This window comes from Artemia franciscana, chromosome 10 (genome assembly GCF_032884065.1).
Source record: "Artemia franciscana chromosome 10, ASM3288406v1, whole genome shotgun sequence".
Lineage (NCBI taxonomy): Eukaryota > Metazoa > Arthropoda > Branchiopoda > Anostraca > Artemiidae > Artemia > Artemia franciscana.
The window spans coordinates 34,439,653-34,464,016 of record NC_088872.1 but is presented as its reverse complement, the minus strand read 5'-3'; the positions used below and the strand labels follow the sequence as shown (position 1 = coordinate 34,464,016).

The 24,364-nt window shown below is 34.7% G+C and overlaps 1 protein-coding gene across 1 annotated transcript in view; it reads right to left on the bottom strand.

Annotated features, from left to right (window-relative positions):
• The window catches only part of LOC136032116 (cyclin-C-like), a 39,186-nt gene that overhangs the window by 2,500 nt on the left and 12,322 nt on the right, over positions 1–24,364 (bottom strand). The window contains exons 3-5 of the mRNA XM_065712284.1: positions 12,248–12,454; positions 6,411–6,662; positions 3,477–3,675 (exon numbers count right to left, since the gene is read on the bottom strand). Coding sequence (XP_065568356.1) covers positions 3,477–3,675; positions 6,411–6,662; positions 12,248–12,454 — 658 coding nt within the window. The remainder of the gene's footprint in view (positions 1–3,476; positions 3,676–6,410; positions 6,663–12,247; positions 12,455–24,364) is intronic.

Sequence of the window (24,364 nt, the reverse complement as noted above, 5' to 3'; positions counted from 1 at the left end):
CTTTTCAGTAGCCTTCCTCAAGCCCTTTTTCCTTTTAAAACCAGGTAGGGGAGAGTCGGGTAAGACGGACCGGGGGGCAAGACGGACCTTTTGTCATTGCTCGACTTGAGCGTCACCTTTTTATCACTTGTAGAGCTAGAAACAACGGCCATCTAGTGGCAAGTTTCGGAGCGAAGTCTGAGAGTTGAAGCCGATCTTGTCTTTGAGAAAAATATTTTATTCGTTTTCACATTCTCGAAACCGGCTTTTGAGGTAAATGTTTTTCTTTTCTGGTGTTTCTAATGTTCTGTTTTATACTGTGGTAATTTTTCTTACAAATATGGAGGTCTAGGAGAGTGTGTGAGACATTAATTTTTTTCATTGCAGTGCCATCTTATGTTATAATTTTTTACTATTCCGAAAAAGCAGGTTTAGGGTAAGATGGACCACAGAGACAGCGGGTAAGACGGACCGTCCGTCTTGCCCCCTATCATCTGGGATCTTTTTCGAAGTTATTATTTTTTACGTATTTTGTGAATATTGTGTTGCATTTATTGTTCCCGCATGTCAATTAGAAATATATTAAGCTGTCTCTCTTTTGCAGAATGGGAAAGTATACTAGGAAAACCACCCGCGGTCTCCACGACCAGGACTTACTGAGAGCAGCTGCTATGCGAGTTAAATCTGGTTCGCCGCTTCGCAAAGTTTCGAAAGAGGTTGGTTTTGTCACGAAGCACAGTGCGAAGAGCAGTTGCAAAACTCGACGCAGCAGAAGATCCCCAATCAGTGGAGTTGGCAACTACCTTCAACTTTAAAAGTGTGTTCTCAGCAAACAAAGAGATACTTCTGAAGGACTATATGATCACGGCACAGCACATGCATCATGGACTTACGAAAAAGGAAGCAGGTCAGCTTGCATATGAATATGCCCAGGCCAAAGGGAAGAATATGCCGAAGAACTGGACTGAAAATAAGTGTGCAGGAAAAGACTCGATGAATAGCTTTATGAGTCGTGTTGGGCTTTCCCTAAGGTCCTCCGAAACGACAAGCCTTGCCAGAGTCACCAGCTTCAACAGGACGAATGTCAGCGAATTCTTCAATAATTTAGAAGAGCTGCTTATAAAGCACAAGTATCCGCCGAATAGAATATATAATCTTGACGAGACTAGAGTAACCACCGTTCAGAAGACACCAAAGGTGGTTGCAGAAAAGGGATCAAAGCAAGTTGGACGGACGCATTACTTCGGCTGAGCGAGGGACGCTGGTAACAGTCGTAGGGTGTATCAACGCAGCTGGCCAGTCGATAGCCCCTTTCTTTGTCTTTCCACGAGTGAACTGGCTTCAAAGTTTTCTCAATGGCACGCCCCATGGAAGCACAGGAAAATGCCAGCCGTCTGGATGGATAACAGCCGAAATCTTCCCTTATATGATATGCCATCTGATCTCCCAAACCAGTTGCTCGCCCACAAATCGACTTCTGCTGATTATGGATAACCATGATTCGCACGTCTCATTGAGCGTGGTTAATCTTTGCAGAGAAAACGGCATTGACGTCTTAACGCTTCCGCCACATTGCAGTCACAAGCTGCAGCCTCTTGATGTTGCTGTTTATGGGCCATTCAAGCGATACTACAATGAAGCAGCTAACTCGTGGATGATTTCGAACCCAAACAGGAGGATTACCATTTATGAAATCGGAATATTCATTGGAATTGCTTTTCCAAGAGCTTTCGACATGGAAAACGTACTAAGCGGGTTCCAAAAAACAGGAATATACCCTTTCAATAGGAACTTTTTCCACGATCACGACTTTCTCAGCGCCTTTGTGACAGACCGACCAGCACCAGAGACGTCTCCCATGACATGCCAGTCTGCAGTTCCATCAATCAGCCCTGGCGACAAGAGCTTGAATAACGACGTGCTGCCAACTACCAGTAGCTCAGTGATTTCTGCGACTATGCCAGTGACTCCAGAGTCGGTTCGTTTTCACCCTAAGGCGAGTTTCTATGCAAGAGACGGAAGAACGTCTAGGAAAAGAACAAAGTCCAAAATTCTGACAAACACACCTGAAAAAAACAGACTGGAAGAAGAATTTGAGTTGAAAAGACAAAAATCAGAAAAGAAAGCTCAAAGAAAACGGCCTGAAAAGAGAAACCTCTCCAAACAGCCTGGGAACGGGGAAGACAGCTTCGATGAACATATAGCGCTGGATGATGAAAGTGATGACAGCTTGCATTTGGATGGGTCAGAGGAGGAGGAGTTTCTTGATGGATCCGAACCAAAAAGTGGGGATTTCTTGGTTGTGAAAGTGCCGACCAAGAAGAGCTTCAGGAATTATGTTGGAGTTGTGTGTGATTGTGAATCTGATGGTTTCCAAGTTCAGTTTTGAAGCGATTAGCTCCATCGAGCAAATTCACGGCAACTGAAGAGATGAGCTTCATGCAAAAAGAAGAGGTCATCCAAAACCGACCCCTTCGGGCGGAACGACGAGACAGTCGGCTCAGTTCGTTTTTCACGTAGATTTGGCCTCGTACAGTGTTTAAATATAGTTATTTGCTAACTTTTTACTTTTTTACTTACTACTAGTATTTTAAGTATTCGAAATAAATTTTTTTAGAGACAATCAATCTTTTTGAGCAATTGGGTCTGTCTTGCCCAAAGGGCTGGTCCGTCTTATCCTATGGGGAGGGCAAGATGGACCTTTTGACCAACATCAGTTTTTTTTATCTGGGCCCCGAAGTACGGCTGATTTATGTGTGAAGAAGGTTTCTTTACGTAACTCAATGTTTTGGGGACAAGTTAGACACCTTTCGTCAGTCGTTGCTTGTTTCCAACCTCTTCCGCAGACGAAAAACCAAAATGGGGTCCGTCTTACCCGACTCTCCCCTACTGTTTTAAGCTAAAGAAACTTCTGAATGTTCTCATCTTCTTTTTGATCAGGGGACAAAATGTGATGAGACATATGTCAGGCATGCCGCTTCTTATTAAGCTTCGGAATTTAATTGAAGAAACAGAAGAGCACTTTCACCTCTCAGGTTTCATAGCTGTTCTTGAAAATAAGGCACGTAAAAATAGCATAACGCGACATGGATTTGACAAAACTAGCACACAATTTCAAAAATAAACTAAGAGAATAAAGGTTTCCCAAATTCAAGAAATGTCAATCCAGACATTTCAATCATTGGAGAGGATTGAAAACTAATAAAAGATACAAACTGATTAATAGAGGAAAAATAATTAGAATGAAAAGATTACCTAACATAATTAATGAACCAAAGCATACTTTAAATTATTTGGCATTATAAATTCTACAGTTTTTTACTTTCAGCTTTGTTTTAATCTTCACAAACGGAATAGAATCCGCATCGTCTAAAAACGCATCTTATTATTTTGGTTACGCATGCAAATTTACAATGATCCATTGGTCTGGATTCGCAGCTTCTGCACTCTTTAAAGTAAAACTTCATAAAATTCAAGAGAAGGAATAACTCACTTACCGACTTGGCTGCAATTTAGGCTTTGGCATTTTTGCAATTAGTCCTTGTATTTCCTTCTTTTCATCAAAATTTTTGAGCAGCTCATAAACAGACAAAATAGTTTTTATTACCTCCTGAACCCGCTCCATGTCAACATTTAACTCAGCAAACCAGTTTTTCACATCTTTTTGATGAATTACACACGCTATCTGTAGACAAGCTGGAAAAAAATAGAAAAAGACTCTAAGATGGAAAAAAAAACAGTGAAAATAAACAAATAGAAAGAAATTAGAGTAGGATATAAGAGAAAGTATCAAACACTGTATTTGCAATGATTAGCACGATATTGTCTGGTAGAAACTATTTTCTCGAAGAGCAATAAACTCAACCGAGTCTCAACTGAATTCAGTAGAAAAAAAAACCTTAAGTGTTTTAACAATGCATTATGGGGTCCTTTATGGTATTTCTGACCTTTGTGGAGAGACAGAGAGTGACTAAATTCATATCATCACTAGGCAAAACTAGCCCGATTGTATCGCTGAACTTGTCTAGCAAGAATTGCACCCCGACTTTAACTAGAATATAGTACAATATAAACATGACATACTTGGCTAATGGGTACAAAACCCGAAAATTTCATACTTTTATTTCTTTCATAAAACTGCTGAAACTGCAGAACCAACATGTTGATTCAACCTCAGTGGATTAAGGTTTATATTCTTTGAGAAACATACGACTTTGGCACAGATTTTCCTCTGTAACTTGTACAGAAAGAGAAAATTATTTATATAATTAAATTCACAAATTTCAGATCTATCCATTTACAGTGCTATAGTTATGATTACGAATTTGACTTGCTATATAAAACTTCCTTATAAAATGAGAAAAATTCTCTTCTTCCATCATCTCATTCTTCCAGCGGTTGCCAATGTAAGAAAAAATTCCAGAAAAGGCATTTCTGTTGATGGAAAACATAATTATCGCCTCACGCTGAAACATTAAAACCTAAAGATAACACCAAAAACTTAAAAAAGTTGAAATATAATTCAACTGCCAGGTTTACTTATTTTATTCACTTATTGTTCTACTCTCTTGCTTGTTTCTGTTAATACATCTTATGGTCTGAATTAAACCTTCATTTAAATATGTTTAAAAAATCCTATATGGGTTTAGGCCCTTATTTTTGTCAAACTGTAAACCTAGCAAGACAAATAGAAACTTTCTGTAAGAGAAAAGAAGTATTAGCTTAAGATTAAAGTCTTTACTTTGAAAAAAGGACGATTCAACATGTATCTGCCTAAAAATTTATAAACTAAAAAATACTGTATTTACATTTACTATGAATTCAGGCCCCTTCTCAAGTCCATTTTATCTTTCTTTCAGTGACAATTGATGGATAATGAGCCAAATAAATTAGCACTCTGACCCTGAAGCCATAGCGGTACACGGTCGATAAGCCAAATTTACAATAAGTGTTTACTATGACAATTTATCAAATAAGAATCGGTCATAGATTTTCGAAAACACTTTATTACTTAGAATTTCGTTTTTCATCACTTTAACGTTTGAATCCACTCTAGGTGTCAACTCCTTCCAAGAGTTTTGTTTTGAATATTGACTTCTATGAAACTTTATTAGGTTTATCAAACCGTTTCATTTTTAGGTCACTAAAAAGTAACCTTATACTTGACTATATCTAGTATCATCAAGAAAAGACGTCTGAAGTGGCTTGGCCATGTAATGCAACGCCCAGAATAGACCCTAACATGTCAGGTCTTTACTGCAGTACCTCCCTCCTCCTGGAAGAAATAACAGGGAGGCCACATCAAGTCATGGTAGAACGTCATGAAGGAGGAAGTCAAACAACTAGGCGGCAACTTCATCCGGCCGCAGATAGAGAATAGATCACTTTGTCAGAACGTGGTTCAATAGCTTCCTGGTTCCAAGTTGGGCTGAATAACCCGTGCCTCCTCTAGTGAGTAGTAGGTAAGTAGGAAAGTAGTGAGTAAGTAAGTAGATAAGTTCTTTTTAGCGTATTTGTGTCTTCAAATTCATTTTTTTCCTTACAATTAAAGTTGATCAGAAAATGCTCTAATACTTTATTGCACGAAACAATGCATTTAAACGAACACACTTGCCAACTCAAAGGAACCAAGTAAATACATGAACGAGCCATACAATAGAAACGAAAATTCCAAAATTAATTATTGGGAGGAACTAACAGTACTACTATTATTGAGAGAAAAGTTTGGCTACTCTTAAAACGAGATAAAGTATATTCTTGAACAGATGAAGTCACCTGATGAAAAATCAGATGAAGTGAACGGATTATGTAAAAAGATAATGAAAAATATTAGGAAAATAAAAAGAATATAAACTCTAATTAATAATCAAAAATTTTTAATTGGAAAAACTCCAATAAATCTAATTAAAAATTTCAAAGCCTGGAAAAATACAAACAGGTTAAGAAAATTAACAATCATATTCATACAAATATGTATTATCTATACTTGCAGGAATTTTCCAATGTTTAATAAATTTTAATGAAGGTCAATCAGCCTACAAAGCTCCGTAGACCATTAGGAGCCAAAATTAACTCTGTTCAAAATACCAAGTTTAAAGCTATTCTTTCCTGGAAAATAGACACAGACAAAAAATAATAAAATAACGCGTCTTCAAATGACCTAAAAACTGAAAAATTGATTTTTCCGGCTATCAGGAAAAATTGAAAATTTTAAGAATGCTAATGAAAGCATGGGAGATCTTGACATAAAACTTACTCAATGAATGATGACAAAATGTCGTCACTGCCACCCACTTTCAGGTTTAATTTTGAAGAATAAGGGTTTTCCATGGTAGCGAGAAAATGTTGTTGTTTTTCTTGTTTATAGTATACATGGAGACAAAAATGTTTTTCTGGGAATTCAAACTACCAAGCAACAAAGTTAAGCTTACCTAGTGCAATCTGATAAGGCGGAAACAAGAGAGAAACATCTGTCCTAAGGCTATCATTCACAATTTTCCAGGCTAAACCTAGGGTCTGGTCATCGAGACTTAAGTCACCAGCATATTGGAGAAGAGGTCTATAGGGCTGATATACAACAAGGCAACAATCCATATTTTCAAGAAGGTAAAATTCACATTCTAATATATGATTGGCTCTGTATGGAAACTCTTGCTGAAATGCATAGCCATACTTGGATTTCACTAAAAAAAAAAAAAAAAAAAAAAAAAAAAAAAAAAAAAAAAAAAAAAAAAAAAAAAAAAAAAAAAAAATATATATATATATTCTATGTTATGGCTTAAACAGCACTTAGTCAAAGTCAGAAATATTGGCGTCGAAATGTGGATCTTAAAAAACTACAATAAAAATCCCAATATTTTCTCAAGAACATCAAATTAAGACATAAATCATGGACATTCGAAAATACAACTTGAAGTTGCCTGTGCTCTATCCCACATTATACTCTAAACCCTTCTAGAAATAGGCTAATTTCTACTATGGGTAGAACATAAATGACATCATATGTTTTCAGAGAATAGGATCTTCTGTTTAAATGCCCAATAAATACTATATTCAATATTCTTGGTGAGGATAAATACAGATGGCAGCAATGGAGTTTCCTTGTCCTGACTTTTTGTAATGCTGTCTATATTCCGCCAAGTATATAGAATATACTTGGTGCATACTATTTAGACGTAGAACTTCAAAGGGTGAGCGGGGGACTACCTGCAATGTTTTCAACCAGTCATAAAACAATGATTTTGTAAAATTGCTGTAAAATACAGCAATTTCTTCAATCCTTCAATAAATATACACTATTTAAATTATTGGTAAAAAGGCCAATAAAACCTCCTTGATTTTCTCTCCTTATATCTATCTTTAGGGCATGATATGACTCTCTCTTTTCCCGAACGGGTTCTCGATCACAAGGTGTGAACTGGTCCACATGTATTATAATTATCGGTACCTGATCAAGTCCACGGGAAATAAATAAGTAAATAAAAAAGATGACTAACGATTTCTGTGCAGGTTCAACCTTTAAATACCGTTTCAAATTTTGAAATACAAAAGGCTTATTCTAAGATTTTTTTTTCAAAATAATTTTTTGTTTATTTAAAAATGAGAAAATAATTTTTTGACTGCAGAAAATGCTTGCTTGCCTTGAATTCTATGATAAATGTTTGTCCATTTTAGCATGTTTCTAATAAGTTATTTGTCTTTGAGATTCCAATACAACTTTTACATAAGGTGAAGTTTACTATCGAAATGAATACCAAAAGTTAAAATGCTGAAATTACCTTTCTTATCATAGGCATTGCAATTGCACCTAAGTGAAGAGGAAAATGGCTTCAAAATACTTTTTTTCTTTTTCTGGGCCACTCCATACGGAAGGAGTGGTCATGGAAACTGGGGAGAAGTCTCATTCAACTGGAAATAGAAAGTTGTAGCACCCTTTTTTAGAGTCGAAAGTGATTGGAGGGCAACACGCCCTCCTAACAAGCCCTTTTTAGCTTCCTGTCTTCCTTTCAATCCCCCAAAAGACACCCAATCGAAACTTGGAGAGCCATTTTGTTCAATATAGTCGCAAAGTTTAATAGCTATTCCTCCACACATAGCACAACCCCACAGACCATTGGGCAAGGGCTTTAAATTATTATAATTGCCTATTGCATACTACAACAATAACTAATAAAAACTCACTAAAGCACCAAGCCGCCTGAGGCCAACACAGCTACAAACGCTCTTCCTCTGCCCAAATCTATTCTTAGCTTCACAATTCACACGCTCCCACGAAGTTGCAATTACTTTTAAATGCTTCCACCTATTCCCACCTCACTTGGAGACAACTTGCTGACACTTTGGTCATTTTGCCTTAGATGGATGGCCGAAGAGAACATTCTTTCTCAATCTTTTATCCTTCATCCACAAAACACATCCTAGACATCTCCACCTATCTCTCCGTACAGCCCTAGAAAGCGGTTAGAACAATGTTTTTGCAATGGTTCGTCGTCTGACAAACGGTCTGTCAAACTGGTGACTAGACCTATCCATAGATAACTCCTCTGGAAAACAATTAACAAATCTTCCGTTGCCACTCGAGGCGTCCACGATTCAAAAACATACTTGATCACTGTCATTACCGTAGCTTCCAATATTTCGAATCTTAATTCACAGAATTATGTTCCTATTCTTCCAAAGTTCTTCAAACTGTGAAAAAACACCCTAAGCCTTGGCTCTACTTTTTACATCTTACCCTGTTTACTAATAATACTACACAGGTATATTGGAGGGATGTTTAACTACATCAGAAAACACTATGTTCTTCAAGGTTGTCAAAAGGGCATATCAGCAATATTTCAGGAAAAGCAAAGGGTTTTAAGTTGAAACTTTCAGCGCATCTTGAGGGGACTGTTAAACTAAATCAAAAGAAAATATGTGCATCCAGGTTATCAAAAGGATCATCTGAAATATCTCAGGAATCACTAAAGGTATTACATTGAAGCTAACGGGGAAAAAACACAATGTGCACTCAGATTGACAAAAAGGCGTATCTGCAATATCTTAGAAACGGAAAGGTGTATCAAATCGAAACTTTTACGACATGTGAAGGACGATTTTGAGCCACTATTTGCATCCAGGTTGTAAGGTGAGCGTATCTGCAATATCTAGGGAACAGCTGAGTGCATTAAGTTGAAATTTCAGGGAAAGTTTAGGAGGGTACTAAACTAAATCGGAAGACACTATTTGCACTAATGTTGACATAAAAGAGTGTCCAATGTTCTCCAAATGATGCGTCTTCAGTTTTTTAGGAATGACCCATGGTATTAAGTTAAAACTTTCAGGAATGTTGAACTAGATGAAAAGACGTACATCCAGATTGTCAAAAGGGCCAATCTGCGATAACTTAGGAGCGTCTTCGGGCATTCAGTTGAAACTTTCAGGGAATGTTGAACTAATGGGTGTCATAATAGCTTCAGCCCTATAGAAAGCCAAAAATTATGTACATTTTCAACATATTTATTTAAACAACTTTCCCCCTCCCGTCCAACCAAAACACTAAAGCAAAATCATTATCAAAGTTTATTGCAAAATTATGCCCGAAATGTACACAGCCGGTCAAAATCTTAATTATCAAGCAGGGGAACTAAAACAAAATTTGATAAAAATCAAAAATTTTAAGAAAAGAAGGTAATTTAAAAAAAAAATCCCAAAAAATAGTTTTTCAAAGAAAAACTATTCAAAGATAGTTTTTCCCTACTACAAAAGGTGGAACCAGTTTGGATGTTATTTGCACCAACCTTAAAATTTTTTACAATACTCCAACTACCCTTCCCCCTTCGGTGGTAGCTTCTGCTGGTTTTTGAAAACAAATTACTCAGTCTCTGAATTTTCGAAACGGCTAATAACAAGTCAAGGTCTTTTTGATTTTGTATCTTGGATTACGTCTGAGAGTTGGGATTATGTTGTGTCTTGTGTAAATCTTAATTCAAAGGTTACTTTGTTTCAAACAAAATTAATGACGAATTACCAAAAATGTGTCCCAGAGGTTACCAAGAAGGTATGTTCCTCAGATAAACCCTAAATTAATGAAAAATAAAAGGACTAATCCATTTAAAACTAAATCTTTTTCGCCTTGGAAAGAACGATGATGCCTTAGCCCTCCGTACACAAGTAAAGAAAGAAATACGTCGTGCTGCTTCTCGTTATGGTAAGACTAAATTAAATTGCTTAAAACAGAGCAAACCTCAGCAATGGTTTAAGGAAGTGAAAGAAAAAGGGGGTCGCTTGTGCAAGAACCTTGATTTTCTTCTGCATGAACCGCCTGAAAAGACAGCCAATGACCTTAATAAACACCTAGCTAGCATTGGGGAAACGTTCCTCTCTCTCTCGGAAAACCCATTAATCCCTGAAACTCTAAGACAGAATCAAAAAAATTTCACCAAAGCAAATAATAGAAAAAATACACAGACTGGAAAAAAGTAGTGTTTGTCCCATTGAAATCCCAATCGATCTAAGAAAAGCATTCCCTGATAAACTATCAACATCCCTTGCCAGTATTTTTAATGAATTTAGTAATTCCGGATGTTACCCGTAGTGCTGGAGGCTGGGCTATATTACTCCAATCTAAAAGAAGGGAGGCCTGAATGATTTCACTGGAGTACGACCAATCACCTTGACCCTAGTTTTCTCAAAAATATACGAGAGTTTTTTAGCTAATTGGTTAAACTCAGAGATTCTTGAGCTTATTGATTTACAACAGTTTGGAAACCTGAATGAGACATCTACTTCATCCTACCTTGTTAGTCTTCTTGACACCATTCTTAAAAACCCTGATACTTGGTTGAATCTTTTATTAAATGATCTCCAAAAAGCGTTCAACCTAATTGGTCACAATATCATTGTAAATAAATTACTGAATGAGTTTCATGTGGGTCCCTTTCTAGGTAAATTGTTGCCTTCTTTTTAACAATTCGTTCTCAAGTGCTTAAATATAAAATGTTTAATCCGAAACCCCTTCCTATCTTTTGTGGGGTCCCTCAGGGAACCCTGATGGGTCCCATTTTGTTCCTAATAATGTTTAATAGCCTCATGACTGACCACAAAGAGCGATGGAAGTATGTGGACAATATTTCTGCACATGAGGTTTGTCGACGAAAGATTAAAAGCTCAATTATGACATTACTCGACGATTTCACAATTCCTCCCAAAATCTCTGTCACATGCATTAAACTACTCGGGGTGAAAATTACTGCTGAATTGAAGTGGGATGTCCATGTTCAAAATATCCTAAAACAAACTTCCCCTTCGGTTTCCCTTCGAAAACTTTTGTTGAAATTCTCTTGCCCCCCTAAGGATCTTCACCAACTTTATTGTTCTTTTATTCGGCCATTACTGGAGCTTGCTTGTCCAGTGTGGCATTTCGGTCTTTCTTCACAGCATATTTATAAGACTGAAAATGTCCAAAAACGAGCACTTAGAATCATAAATGGTGATGAGAAGGTTCCATATCATTATCTAAAAGGTAGGTTCAAGCTCGCCACGTCAGCCGTGAGAAGGAACCTCTTATGCCTTCGTTTTGGTAACAAGACCCTGTCTGATTCGGCAGCCATGCTGTGAGAGAAATTTACAAAATAAAATTCTATTCTATTCCAATGAAATAAATCAGACCCAAAACGAACAAAACTTCCAATAGATGATCACGTCAAACCTAAAACGAACAGAAATTGCCACAAACAGGAGTAGGGTTAGCACCCCAAAATCTTCTAAAGATCAGAGGAAAAAAATAGTGAAATATCAAATGAACTGAAACCACATTTTAAACATTGTCTTTTATAAGGTTTATAAATTTTGGATCTGAAACTTTCAGGAATTAACATTAAAACTTAAACTGTCCGTCTATTTTCATTATTTCTTTTCAATAATCTTTGTTATTATGGGAATCTTCCCTTTTTCTGTCCTTGTTGACGTTTCGACAAAAAAAACAACATACAGTTGGAAATAAAAATTCCTTTCAGTAAAGTCAAAATGACACACTTGTCTTATGCTTCTTTGTAAGATATGCCGAAATGTTTATGAGCTTAACAGAGTTCCTTTGGCATTTTTTGTTTCAGCCATAGCTTGCCTCTGGTATCTCCAGTGAGAAATGCACACCTCTAACAACAAATCAGCAAATTGGAATCCAATAAAACTATTAGGAGCATAATAGTTGCTCTTCGGTTATGGGTATGCCAATGCAACAGATATACAAGAAGAGGCACAAAGAAGAAAAACATAGAGAGGCACTTACCAACAGTCTGGGAAGTAGTAATGAGCCTAGAGTTGGATATTACTCCAAATTCTTCTACTTTGGAAGCTAAGAGAATGGCAGTTGGTCCCAAAAGTAGGGGATCAATACACTTCAGGGAATTTCTGGAGTAAAAACGTTTGAAGTAAACAGTTGCTGTAGCAATTACTTGCTGTCTCAGTTTCAGCTGCTCTCCGAGTACTTGCAAAACTAATTAGGAAAATATACTTAAAGGGCAGCAGTTTAAAAGATAAGAAATAATTTTAGTGCCACTTGGGTGAGAATGACTTCAGTTTAACTACCTTATTGAACTAAAAAATAATGTACGCCCTAAAAAAGCATTTTAAAAATGTTTTAATGATCCAAATTACTGTGTCAAAGCGTTTCCACCCGGCAAAAATGGTGATATCTCGTAATTTTAGAGATGCTATTGATTATACTTTTTAGTAGTTTCAAGACAGATCTTTCTACACGTCTTAACTGGCATTTGAAACCGGCAGTGACCTTAAGAAACCTGGTAATAAATAAGTTGGTTTGTATTTTAACATAAAACTGAGATAAACTAAGCTGAAGACACATGGACAGACAGGCCTAACAAGAAGCAGAGGAATTGGAAGTTTTGATACTAAGAGGTACTAAAATTGAGTCTTTATTCAACGTGGAATAGAAATACAGAAAGTAAAAAATAATGTCATTTTTATGCACACCTACATAGCTATTAGATACGTGTGTTTAAGGAACTAACTGCTATGTAAGAAAATACCTTTACTGCAGTTGCCATGTGCCGAATTGATCATGTTTTGTTCATGGGTCTCTGTAGTCAGTTTTCATATTGTATCTAGCAGTGCAACTTGTAAAATATCCATGGTGTCTTAGTAAACAGATGCAACAAAAGAGTATATCAAGTGTTATATATATATATAACATTTAGATTTGTTTGTTGCAAATCTGACAATATTCCAAAGTTTTCCCTTAACCCTTTTGGTGGGCTAATGGGCATCCGTTTTTTTAATTATTATTTTTTTACTGTCTACATTTACTTGTTGAAAAAAATAAATAAAAATTGGCCAATTATTATTCATATTGAAGATCAAAATAAAAAGAGCGCAAATATTTTGTTGGTCCTTTTCATAATTAAATAAAAAAACAAGAACGACATTAAAACGTACAGAAAATATTCCGTATATGAAAGGGGCTGTCCCCTCCTCAACGCCCCGCTCTTTACGCAAAAGTTTTTTATTGTTTTAAAAAGTAAAGTTGTGAAAGAGAGTCAAACCTTTGCGTAAAGAGCAGGGCGTTGAGGAGGGGACAGCTCCTTTCATATACGGAATAATTTCTGTACGTTTTAATTTTTAACGTCACTCCTTACATTCAGTTAAAAAAAAAAACTTGTTTTTTTTATTTCTAAACGTTTTTGAATTAATGCAGGTTTTGATTTTAGATCACCGTACATGAATAAATAAAACGAAATTTGCATATTAGTTTTACTTCTTTGGCTAAATGGCTTTTTCAAACTTTTGATTTGACGATTTTGAGAAAAAAGGGGCAGGGAGGGGGCCTACCTGCCCTCTAATTTTTTTAGTGACTTAAAAAGGCCACTAGAACCTTAAATTTTGTTTACAAACGTTTTTATTAGTAGTAAATATACGCAACTTACAAATTAATTTACGTAACGAACTTCTATTTTTGTAGTTTTTTTTATTGTGTATATGAAGGGGTTCAGGCCCTCGTCACACTATAGTTCGAATTTTGTTTCATTTCTTTAAGAAAGACCCCTGAATCAAAAAGATCGTTCAAATAGAATAAATAGCTCTTTTGAAATTACTAAAAATACTTTAGCGTAAAGAGTGAGGTATTGACGAAGGGACAACCCGCCTCATATACGTAATAATTTCTGTTCGTTTTAAGTTTTAATGTTGTTCCTTACTTTCAGTTGAAAAAACTTGTTCTCTTTTATTTAATTTCTGAACGTTGTTGAATCAATGTAGATTTTGATTTTGATTCACCGTATATAAATAATTAAAACAAAATTTGAATATTAATTTTACTTTTTGTGACAATTTTGAGAAAAAAGGGGTGGTGGAAGGGGCCTAGTTGCTCTCCAATTTTTTTTGGTTACTTAAAAAGGTCACTAGAACTTTTAATTTTATTTACGATTGTTTTTATTAGTAATAAATATACGTAACTTACAAACTAACTTACGTAACGATATTCTATATTCGTATATTTTTATTAATACGAGGGGTTTCGCCCCCTCAACAATATCCTGCTTTTTGCACTAAAGTTCGAGATTTGTTCCAACTCTTTAAGAATGACCCCTGAATCGCAAAGGTCGTTTAATTAAAATAAATTTCTCTTTTTCAATTACTGAAAATACTTTAGCGTAACTAGCAAGGTATTGGGGAGGGGACGTTTAAGTTTTAATGTTGTTCCTTGCTTTCAGTTGGAAAAAAAACTTGTTTTTTTATATTTAATTTATCATTGTTTTTTAAATAATGCTGAAAAATCCAGCACCCCATCAGGAAAATTCTCTTTCCGCGTAATAAATTCCTTCATGGAGAGATCCTCTCACGTAACATATGACCCCTCCCCCCACCATCAGAAAAAATACTCCCATACTTCGTCAATAACCAATGCTATACGTAAACAATGGGCAAAGCTCATAACTTGCATCTCTTCCCCCGGAGAATGTGGGGGATTAAGTCGTTAACCCGACCTGTTTGAAAAATCGGCATGCCACAGCATACTACGTATGTGAACGCCTTCAACAACCATCACTGGGCGCTATGTAGGAAATTTTACGACAAAAGCGTAAGATTCATTTGAAATTTTCACTTACAAGTTTCCCCAAAAAAAGAAGAAAATGAAAAATCGCTTTTACTGATAGATTTAAGCAGCTGATAGCAAAAGAAATGGCTTTCGGCAAAAGAATATGTCTTTCCTCTCCTAAAAGGCTTATTTTGTTATTTTTTTTTATGCTGAGGAAAATTAGAATTTACAGAATCTACCAAAGAGGCAGACATAAAAGGAATTTACAGCAACGAATATAAAAATGCTCAGATATCCTGCATGTATTAAAAAATAGGCAAAAATTTGACAGAAAATAATGGAATAATAACAATAAGTTGTGATTACAAGGTCTTACGAGAATGTCGGCCATGATTTGGGACAATTTTAGCATAACCTCCAGCAAGTTTATTCTTAATGTCTAAAAGCGCACTGGAACGGATAGCTGATACAGACGAGCAAATACTGACCCTAAGCTAACTCAACATAGGAACTAGCTTAACTGAAGAAGAACCACATCTAAGACCACTACTTCAATGTTCGGCGTTAAACACTAAATATTTATACTTTTCAGCGTTAAGCATCAGGCCAATTTTCCAAACAGCTTACAAACAAACTGAGTCGAATTGAATAGGCTAGACTCTGAACGACTAACTAGTAACAGATCAACTGCATATGCAATATAAGACAAATTAGATGGGCCGGTAAAACACGAAGGGGAAAACATTAGTTAACACAGGATATAAACGAGTATTAAAAAGGAATGGTGACAACCTCCACCCCCCCCCCTGTCTAAGTCCAAAACGAATGAATATATTACCAAAAAAGGTATTTCCTGACTGAAGTCGAACATAAGAAATAGTATACCAGAAACAAAGAACAAATATAACAGATAATTCAAGACGATTTTTTTGGTAATTTCTATTTGAGACGCAAGCCTGTTTTCACGTTGTTCTTGTGATTCCTCGGCACGCTTTCTTTTCTTACTTTCTCTTTTAGCCGCAAGCCTTTTGGCATTAACTCTTTGAGCCACTTCCTCGGCTGTTTCTTCTGCCATTGTAGTATTTATACTAAAATTTCTCTTTGAATTAACTCTTTGAGCAGCTTCCTCGGCTTTTTCTTTTGCCATTGTAGGATTTATACTGAAATTTCTCTTTGAATCGCCCCTTATATACTTATAATGACGTCATATACAAAGCCTTATATACTTATAATGGCGTCATATGCGGACAAACACACAAACATACAACTTATTTATATACTAGCTGTTGGTGGGGGCACTTCGCGCCCCCAACCCCAAGCCCCCCCACGCGCGTAAGTCGTTAAGCGCCATATTAGTTACGCGCCATTGTAGTTGTGTCCCTGTGTCCCGCCTGTGAATATATATATATATATATATATATATATATATATATATATATATATATATATATATATATATATATATATATATATATATATATATATATATATATATATATATATATATATATATATATATATATATATATATATATATATATATATATATATATATATATATTTATATATATATATATATATATATATATATATATATATATATATATATATATATATATATACTAGCTGTTGGGGTGGCGCTTCGCGCCACCCCAACACCTAGTTGGTGGGGGCGCTTCGCGCCCCCCCCAAGCCCCCCCGCGCGCGTAAGTCGTTACGCGCCATAATAGTTACGCGCCATTGTAGTTGTGTCCCTATGTCCCACCTGTGAATATAGAAAGATATATATATATATATATATATATATATATATATATATATATATATATATATATATATATATATATATATATATATATATATATATATATATATATATGGTTTTAACTACGTAAAACTTGCGAATATACAACATTCTTTGCTGTCCCATTGTCTTTGCATATAAATAGATTGTCAGGTTTACCGACTCTTGAACATGCAACATATAATGGTCCATGGGAAAACAATCTGTATTCAGATCTATACCTCATGATTCTAATGATTGCCCTTGAGCTTTGTTGATGGTGATTGCTAATCGACCATTCCCTGTCCCGGTGTCCCGGTCGTCATTTATATCCCCCTGTTTCCCCCGGTGTCCCCGTTGTAGTTGTGTCCCTGTGTCCCGGTCGTCATTTATATTCCCTGTGTCCCGGTCGTCATTTGTATCCCGGTGTCCCGGTCTGTATATACATTCGTTTTTTAATTTTGTTTTTCTCCTTTATTTTTTTCCTTTTTTTTCTTTTTTAGTTTATTTAGATTTTTTAGTTTTTAGTTTTTTTTTCTTTTTAGTTTTTTTGTAGTTTTTACCTTCTTTTTAGTTTTGTTAGTTTTTTTTTTTACTTATGTCCTGGTCGTCATTTATACTCCCTGTGTCCCGGTGCTTTGTTGATTGCTAATCGAACATTCCTTTTGTCTCGTCATTTATTTTTTTCTTTTTTAGTTCTTTTAGTTTTTACCTTTTTTAGTTTTTTTTAGTTTTTTAGATGAAAATTTTTTTTAGTTTTTTCCTTTTTTTCTTTTTAGTTTTTTATTGGTTTTTACCTTTATTTTAGCTTATTTTTCAGTTTTTTCCTTTTTTTTAGTTTTTTTTTATTTTTTATTTTTTTTAGTTTTTTACCTTTTTTTAGTTTTTTTATTTTTTTTAGTTTTTTAGCTTTTTTACTTTTTTTATTAGTTTTTAGTTTTTTTTGTAGTTTTTGCCTTTTTTTAGTTTTTTCAGTTTTTTTTTTTAGTTTTTTATTGGTTTTTACCTTTATTTTAGCTTATTTTTCAGTTTTTTCCTTTTTTTTAGTTTTTTTTAGTTTTTAGTTTTTTTAGTTTTTTACCTTTTTTTAGTTTTTTTAGTTTTTTTAGTTTTTTAGCTTTTTTATTTTTTTTATTAGTTTTTAGTTTTTTTTGTAGTTTTTGCCTTTTTTTAGTTTTTTTAGTTTTTTAGCTTTTTTATTAGTTTTTAGTTTTTTTTGTAGTTTTTGCCTTTTTTTAGTTTTTTTCTTTTTAGTTTTTTTGTAGTTTTTACTTTCTTTTTAGTTTTGTTAGTTTTTTTTTACTTATGTCCTGGTCGTCATTTATACTCCCTGTGTCCCGGTGCTTTGTTGATTGCTAATCGAACATTCCTTTTGTCCTGGTCGCTTTCTCTTTGAGTGTCGTCATTTATTTTTTTCTTTTTTAGTTCTTTTAGTTTTTACCTTTTTTAGTTTTTTTTAGTTTTTTAGATGAAAATTTTTTTTAGTTTTTTCCTTTTTTTCTTTTTAGTTTTTTATTGGTTTTTACCTTTATTTTAGCTTATTTTTCAGTTTTTTCCTTTTTTTAGTTTTTTTTTATTTTTTATTTTTTTTTAGTTTTTTACCTTTTTTTAGTTTTTTTTAGTTTTTTTAGTTTTTTAGCTTTTTTAGTTTTTTTATTAGTTTTTAGTTTTTTTGTAGTTTTTGCCTTTTTTTAGTTTTTTCAGTTTTTTTTTAGTTTTTTATTGGTTTTTACCTTTATTTTAGCTTATTTTTCAGTTTTTTCCTTTTTTTTAGTTTTTTTTAGTTTTTAGTTTTTTTAGTTTTTTACCTTTTTTTAGTTTTTTAGCTTTTTTATTTTTTTTATTAGTTTTTAGTTTTTTGTAGTTTTTGCCTTTTTTTAGTTTTTTAGTTTTTTAGCTTTTTTATTAGTTTTTAGTTTTTTTTGTAGTTTTTGCCTTTTTTTAGTTTTTTTAGTTTTTTAGCTTTTTTATTTTTTTTATTAGTTTTTAGTTTTTTTTTGTAGTTTTTGCCTTTTTTTAGTTTTTTCAGTTTTGACGTCACCTGATCCAGTTTTTTCAGGTGACGTCACCTGATCCATCCACAGACAGACAACTTATTTTTATATATATAGATATATATATATATATATATTATATATATATGTGTGTTTTTAACTACGTAAAACTTGCGAATATACAACATTCTTCGCTGTCCCATTGTCTGCACATATAAATAGATTATCAGGTTTACCGACTCTTGAACATGCAACATATAATTGTTCATGGGAAAAACAATCCGTATTCAGATTTATACCTCATTATTCTAATGATTGCCCTTGAGCTTTGTTGATGGTGATTGCTAATCAAACATTCCCTGTGTCCCCATCGTCATTTATATATCCCCCTGTGCCCCCCGGCGTCCCTGTTGTAGTTGTGTCCCTGTGTCCCAGTCGTCATTTATAGTCGACAAACATGACGTCAGTCGACACACACGTCCCAGCCGTCATTTGTGTCCCGGTGTCCCAGTCTATGATTTCTCTTTGAGTGTCCCGGTCGTCATTTATATTCCCTGTGTCCCGGTCTGTATATACATTCGTTTTTGAATTGGTATATGATGAAATAAATTTTTTGTTTTTTTCCTTTTTTTCTTTTTAGTTTTTTTTTTGGTTTTTACCTATTTTTTGGTTTTTATTTTTTTTTCTATTTTCTCTTTAGTTTTATTTTGTAGTTTTTACCTTTTTTAGTTTTTTTTTTATTTTAATTTTTTTAGTTTTCTTTTTCTCCTTTATTTTTCAGTTTTTTTCCATTTTTTTTTCTTTTTCAGTTTTTATGGCACTTGGTATTAACCAAGTGACATATAGCAGTCGCCAATTCTGTCGGTCTGTCGGTCTGTCGGTCCCGGTTTTGCTACTTTAGGCACTTCCAGGTAAGCTAGGACGATGAAATTTGGCAAGCGTATCAGGGACCGGACCAGATTAAATTAGAAATAGTCGTTTTCCCGATTTGACCATCTGGGGGGGAGTGGGGGCCCGGTTAATTCGCAAAAAATAGAAAAAATGAAGTATTTTTAACTTATCAGCGGGTATTTGGATCTTAATGAAATTTGATGTTTGGAATGATATTGTGTCTTAGAGCTCTTATTTTAAATCCCGACCGGATCTGATGACATTGGGGGGAGTTGGAGGGGGAAAACCTAAAGTCCCGGTTTTGCTACTTTAGGCACTTCCAGGTAAGCTAGGACGATGAAATTTGGCAAGCGTATCAGGGACCGGACCAGATTAAATTAGAAATAGTCGTTTTCCCGATTTGACCATCTGGGGGGGGGAGTAGGGGCCGGTTAATTCGGAAAAATAGAAAAAATGAAGTATTTTTAACTTATGAGCGGGTGATTGGATCTTAATGAAATTTGATGTTTGGAATGATATTGTGTCTCAGAGCTCTTATTTTAAATCCCGACTGGGTCTGATGACATTGGGGGGAGTTGGAGGGGGGAAACCTAAAATCTTGGAAAACACTTAGAGTAGAGGGATCGGGATGAAACTTGATGGGAAAAATAAGCGCAAGTCCTAGATACATGATTGACATGATCGGAACTTATTTGCTCTCTTTGGGGTAGTTGGGGGGGGGGAGTAAGTCTTAAAAATTAGAAAAATGAGGTATTTTCAACTTACGAACGGGTGATCGGATCTCAATGAAATTTGATGTTTAGAAGGATATTGTGTCTTAGAGCTCTTATTTTAAATCCCGACCGGATCTGATGATGTGGGTGGGGAGTTGGGAGGGGGAAACCTAAAACTTGGAAAACACTTAGAGTGGAGGGATCGGGATGAAACATGGTGGGAAAAATAAACACGAGTCCTAGATAGATGATTGACATAAACGGAACGGATCCGCTCTCTTTTGGGTAGTTGGGTGGGGGGTTAATTCTGAAAAATTAGAAAAAATGAGGTATTTTTAACTTACGAACGGGTGATTGGATCTCCATGAAATTTGATTTTTAGAAGGATATCGTGGCTCAAAGCTCTTATTTTAAATCCTGACCGGATCTGGTGACATTTGGGGAAGTTTGGGGTGGGGAGACCCAAAATGATGGGAAACGCTTAGATTGGAGGGATTTGGATGAAACTTGGTTGGAAAAATAAGCAAAAGTCTTGCATACGTAATTTACATAATTGGAACGGATCCGCTCAATTGCGGGGGGGGGGTAATTCTGAAAAATAAGAAAAATAACGTATATTTAATTTACGAAGGAGTGATCGGATCTTCATGAAACTTCATATTTAGAAGGACCTCGTAACTCCGATATCTTATTTTAAATCTCAACCGGATCAAACGTAATTGGGGGGGGGGGCAGTTGGGGGGACCGGAAATCTTAGAAAATACTTAAAGCGGTGAGATCAGGATGAAACTGGATGGGAAGAATAGAAACCTGTCTAAGATACGTGACTGACATAACTGGACCGGATCTGCTCTCTTTGGTGGAATTGGGAGGGGGGAGGTAATTTTGAAAATTGAGGTATTTGTAACTTACGAAAGGGTGACCAGATCTTAATGAAATTTGATATTTAGAAGGATCTTGTGCTATAAAGTTCTAATTTCAAATTCCGACCAGATCCTGTGACATTCGGGGGAGTTGGAAGGGCGGATCCGCTCTCTTTGGGGGAGTGGGGGCGAGGGTTAATTCTGAAAGATTATAAAAATGAGGTATTTCATTAGGTTCTTTAGGATTCTTTAGGTTTTGACCTTCTCACAAGTACCAAATGAGATCTTGACTCTTGGCTCTTCCAACCTCGTACCATATGAGCTCTCGGCTCTTCCGACCTCGTCACAAGTGCCATATGAGCTCTTAGCTCTTGTTTTATTAGTTTTTAGTGTTTTCTTTCTTTTTATTTTTTTTGTGGTTTTACCCTTTTTTTCTTTTTTTCTTTTTTAGTGTTTTACCTTTTTTTTAGTTTTTTTAGTCGTTTTTACCTTTTTTTAGTTTTTTTTCTTTTTTATTTTTTTTTCTTCTTTTGTATTAATGCTAAAGCCAAGGTTCGAACCTGGAACCTCTCGGACCTAGAACCTGGAACATAACGCTTTACCAACTCAGCTACTTCGGCTTGAATACATTTACCTTTTTTAGTTTTTTTATTTTTATTTTTTTAGTTTTCTTTTTCTCCTTTATTTGTCAATTTTTTTCCTTTTTTTAGTTTTTTTTCTTTTTCAGTTTTTAGTTTTTTTTAGTTTTTTATTAGTTTTTAGTTTTTCTTTCTTTTTAGTTTTTTTGTAGTTTCTACCTTTTTTTTAGTTTTTTTTTTGTTTTTTTACTTTTTTATCCTTTTTTTAGTTTTTTATCTTTTTTTATTTTTTTTAGTATTTTCTTTTTAGTTTTTTTTGTAGTTTTTATCTTTTTTAGTTTTTATTCTTCTTTTGTATCAATACTAAAGCCAAGGTTCGAACCTGAAACCACTCGGACCTAGAACCTGGAACATAACGCTTTACCAACTGAGCTACTGTATTTGTATTTGTATCGGATTAACGACGCTTCTTGACTACTAAGATCCCTGCGTCAGCCCTGTAGTGCATTCCTGCAGCATGGTTCGATCTCTGGGTCCCGTATTACCACGCTAAGGTCAAACCCACTGCGCCAACACAGGTAGTTATATAACTGAGATGCTTCGGCTTGAATACATTCTTTTTTTAATTGGTATGTGATGAAATAATTCAGACGTCATATGTGGACAGTGACGTCACTCGACAGACACACAGAAAACTTATTTATATATATATATATATATATATATATATATATATATATATATATATATATATATATATATATATATATATATATACAAATATATATATATATACAAATATATATATATATATATATATATATATATATATATATATATATATATATATATATATATATATATACATATATATTAGCATATATATATACATATATATATATATATATATATATATATATATATATATATATATATATATATATATATATATAGTCGTTACGCGCGACTATATATATATAGTCGTATATATATAGTCGTATAGTATATATATATATATACTAGCTGTTGGGGTGGCGCTTCGCGCCCCCACCCAAGCCCCCCCGCGCGCGTAAGTCGTTACGCGCCATATTAGTTACGCGCCATTGTAGTTGTGTCCCTATGTCCCACCTGTGAATATAGATATATATATATATATATATATATATATATATATATATATATATATATATATATATATATATATATATATATATATATATATATATGTTTTTAACTACGTAAAACTTGCGAATATACAACATTCTTTGCTGTCCCATTGTCTGTGCATATAAATAGATTGTCAGGTTTACCGACTCTTGAACATGCAACATATAATGGTCCATGGGAAAAGAATCCGTATTCAGATCTATACCTCACGATTCTAATGATTCCCGGTGTCGCCGTCGTCATTTATATATCCCCCAGTGCCCCCCGGCGTCCCCGTTGTAGTTGTGTCCCTGTGTCCCGGTCGTCATTTATATTCCCTGTGCCCCGGTGTCCCAGTATGTGATTTCTCTTTGAGTGTCCCGGGCGTCATTTATATTCCTTGAGTCCCGGTCGTCATTTGTGTCCCGGTCTGTATATACATTCGTTTTTGAATTGGTCTTTTTTTTAGTTTTTAGTTTTTTACCATTTTTTAGTTTTTTTAGATATACCTCATGATTCTAATGATTGCCCTTGAGCTTTGCTGATGATGATTGCTAATCGAACATTCCCTGTGTCCCCGTCGTCATTTATATATCCCCCTGTGCCCCCCGGCGTCCCCGTTGTAGTTGTGTCCCAGTGTCCCAGTCGTCATTTATATTCCCTGTGTCCCGGTCGTCATTTGTATCCCGGTGTCCCGGTCTGTATATACATTCGTTTTTGAAATGGTATATGATGAAATAAATTTTTGTATTTTTCCCCTTTTTTTCTTTTTAGTTTTTACTTTTTTTAGTTTTTTTAGTTTTTTTCTTTTTTCTTTTTAGTTATTTTTATTTTTCATTTTTTTTCCTTTTCTTATTTTTTTTCTTTTTTAGTTTTTTAGCTTTTTTAGTTTTTTTATTAGTTTTAGTTTTTTTCTTTTTAGTTTTTTTGTAGTTTTTACGTTTTTTTTAGTTTTTTTTTTACTTATGTCCTGGTCGTCATTTATACTCCCTGTGTCCCGGTCGTCATTTGTGTCCCGGTGCTTTGTTGATGGTGATTGCTAATCGAACATTCCTTGTGTCCCGGTTCTTTTCTCTTTGAGTGTCCCGGTCGTCATTTGTGTCCCGATGTCCCGGTCTGTAATTTCGTCAGTCGAAAACATGACGTCAGTCAACACACAAACATGACGTCACCCGACAGACCCACACACACAGAGACAACTTATTTATATATATATAGATAGATTAGTTTTTTTTAGTTTTTTAGCTTTTTTAGTTTTTTTATTAGTTTTAGTTTTTTTTTCTTTTTAGTTTTTACCTTTTTTTTAGTTTTTTTTTACTTATGTCCTGGTCGTCATTTATGCTCCCTGTGTCCCGGTCGTCATTTGTGTCCTGGTGCTTTGTT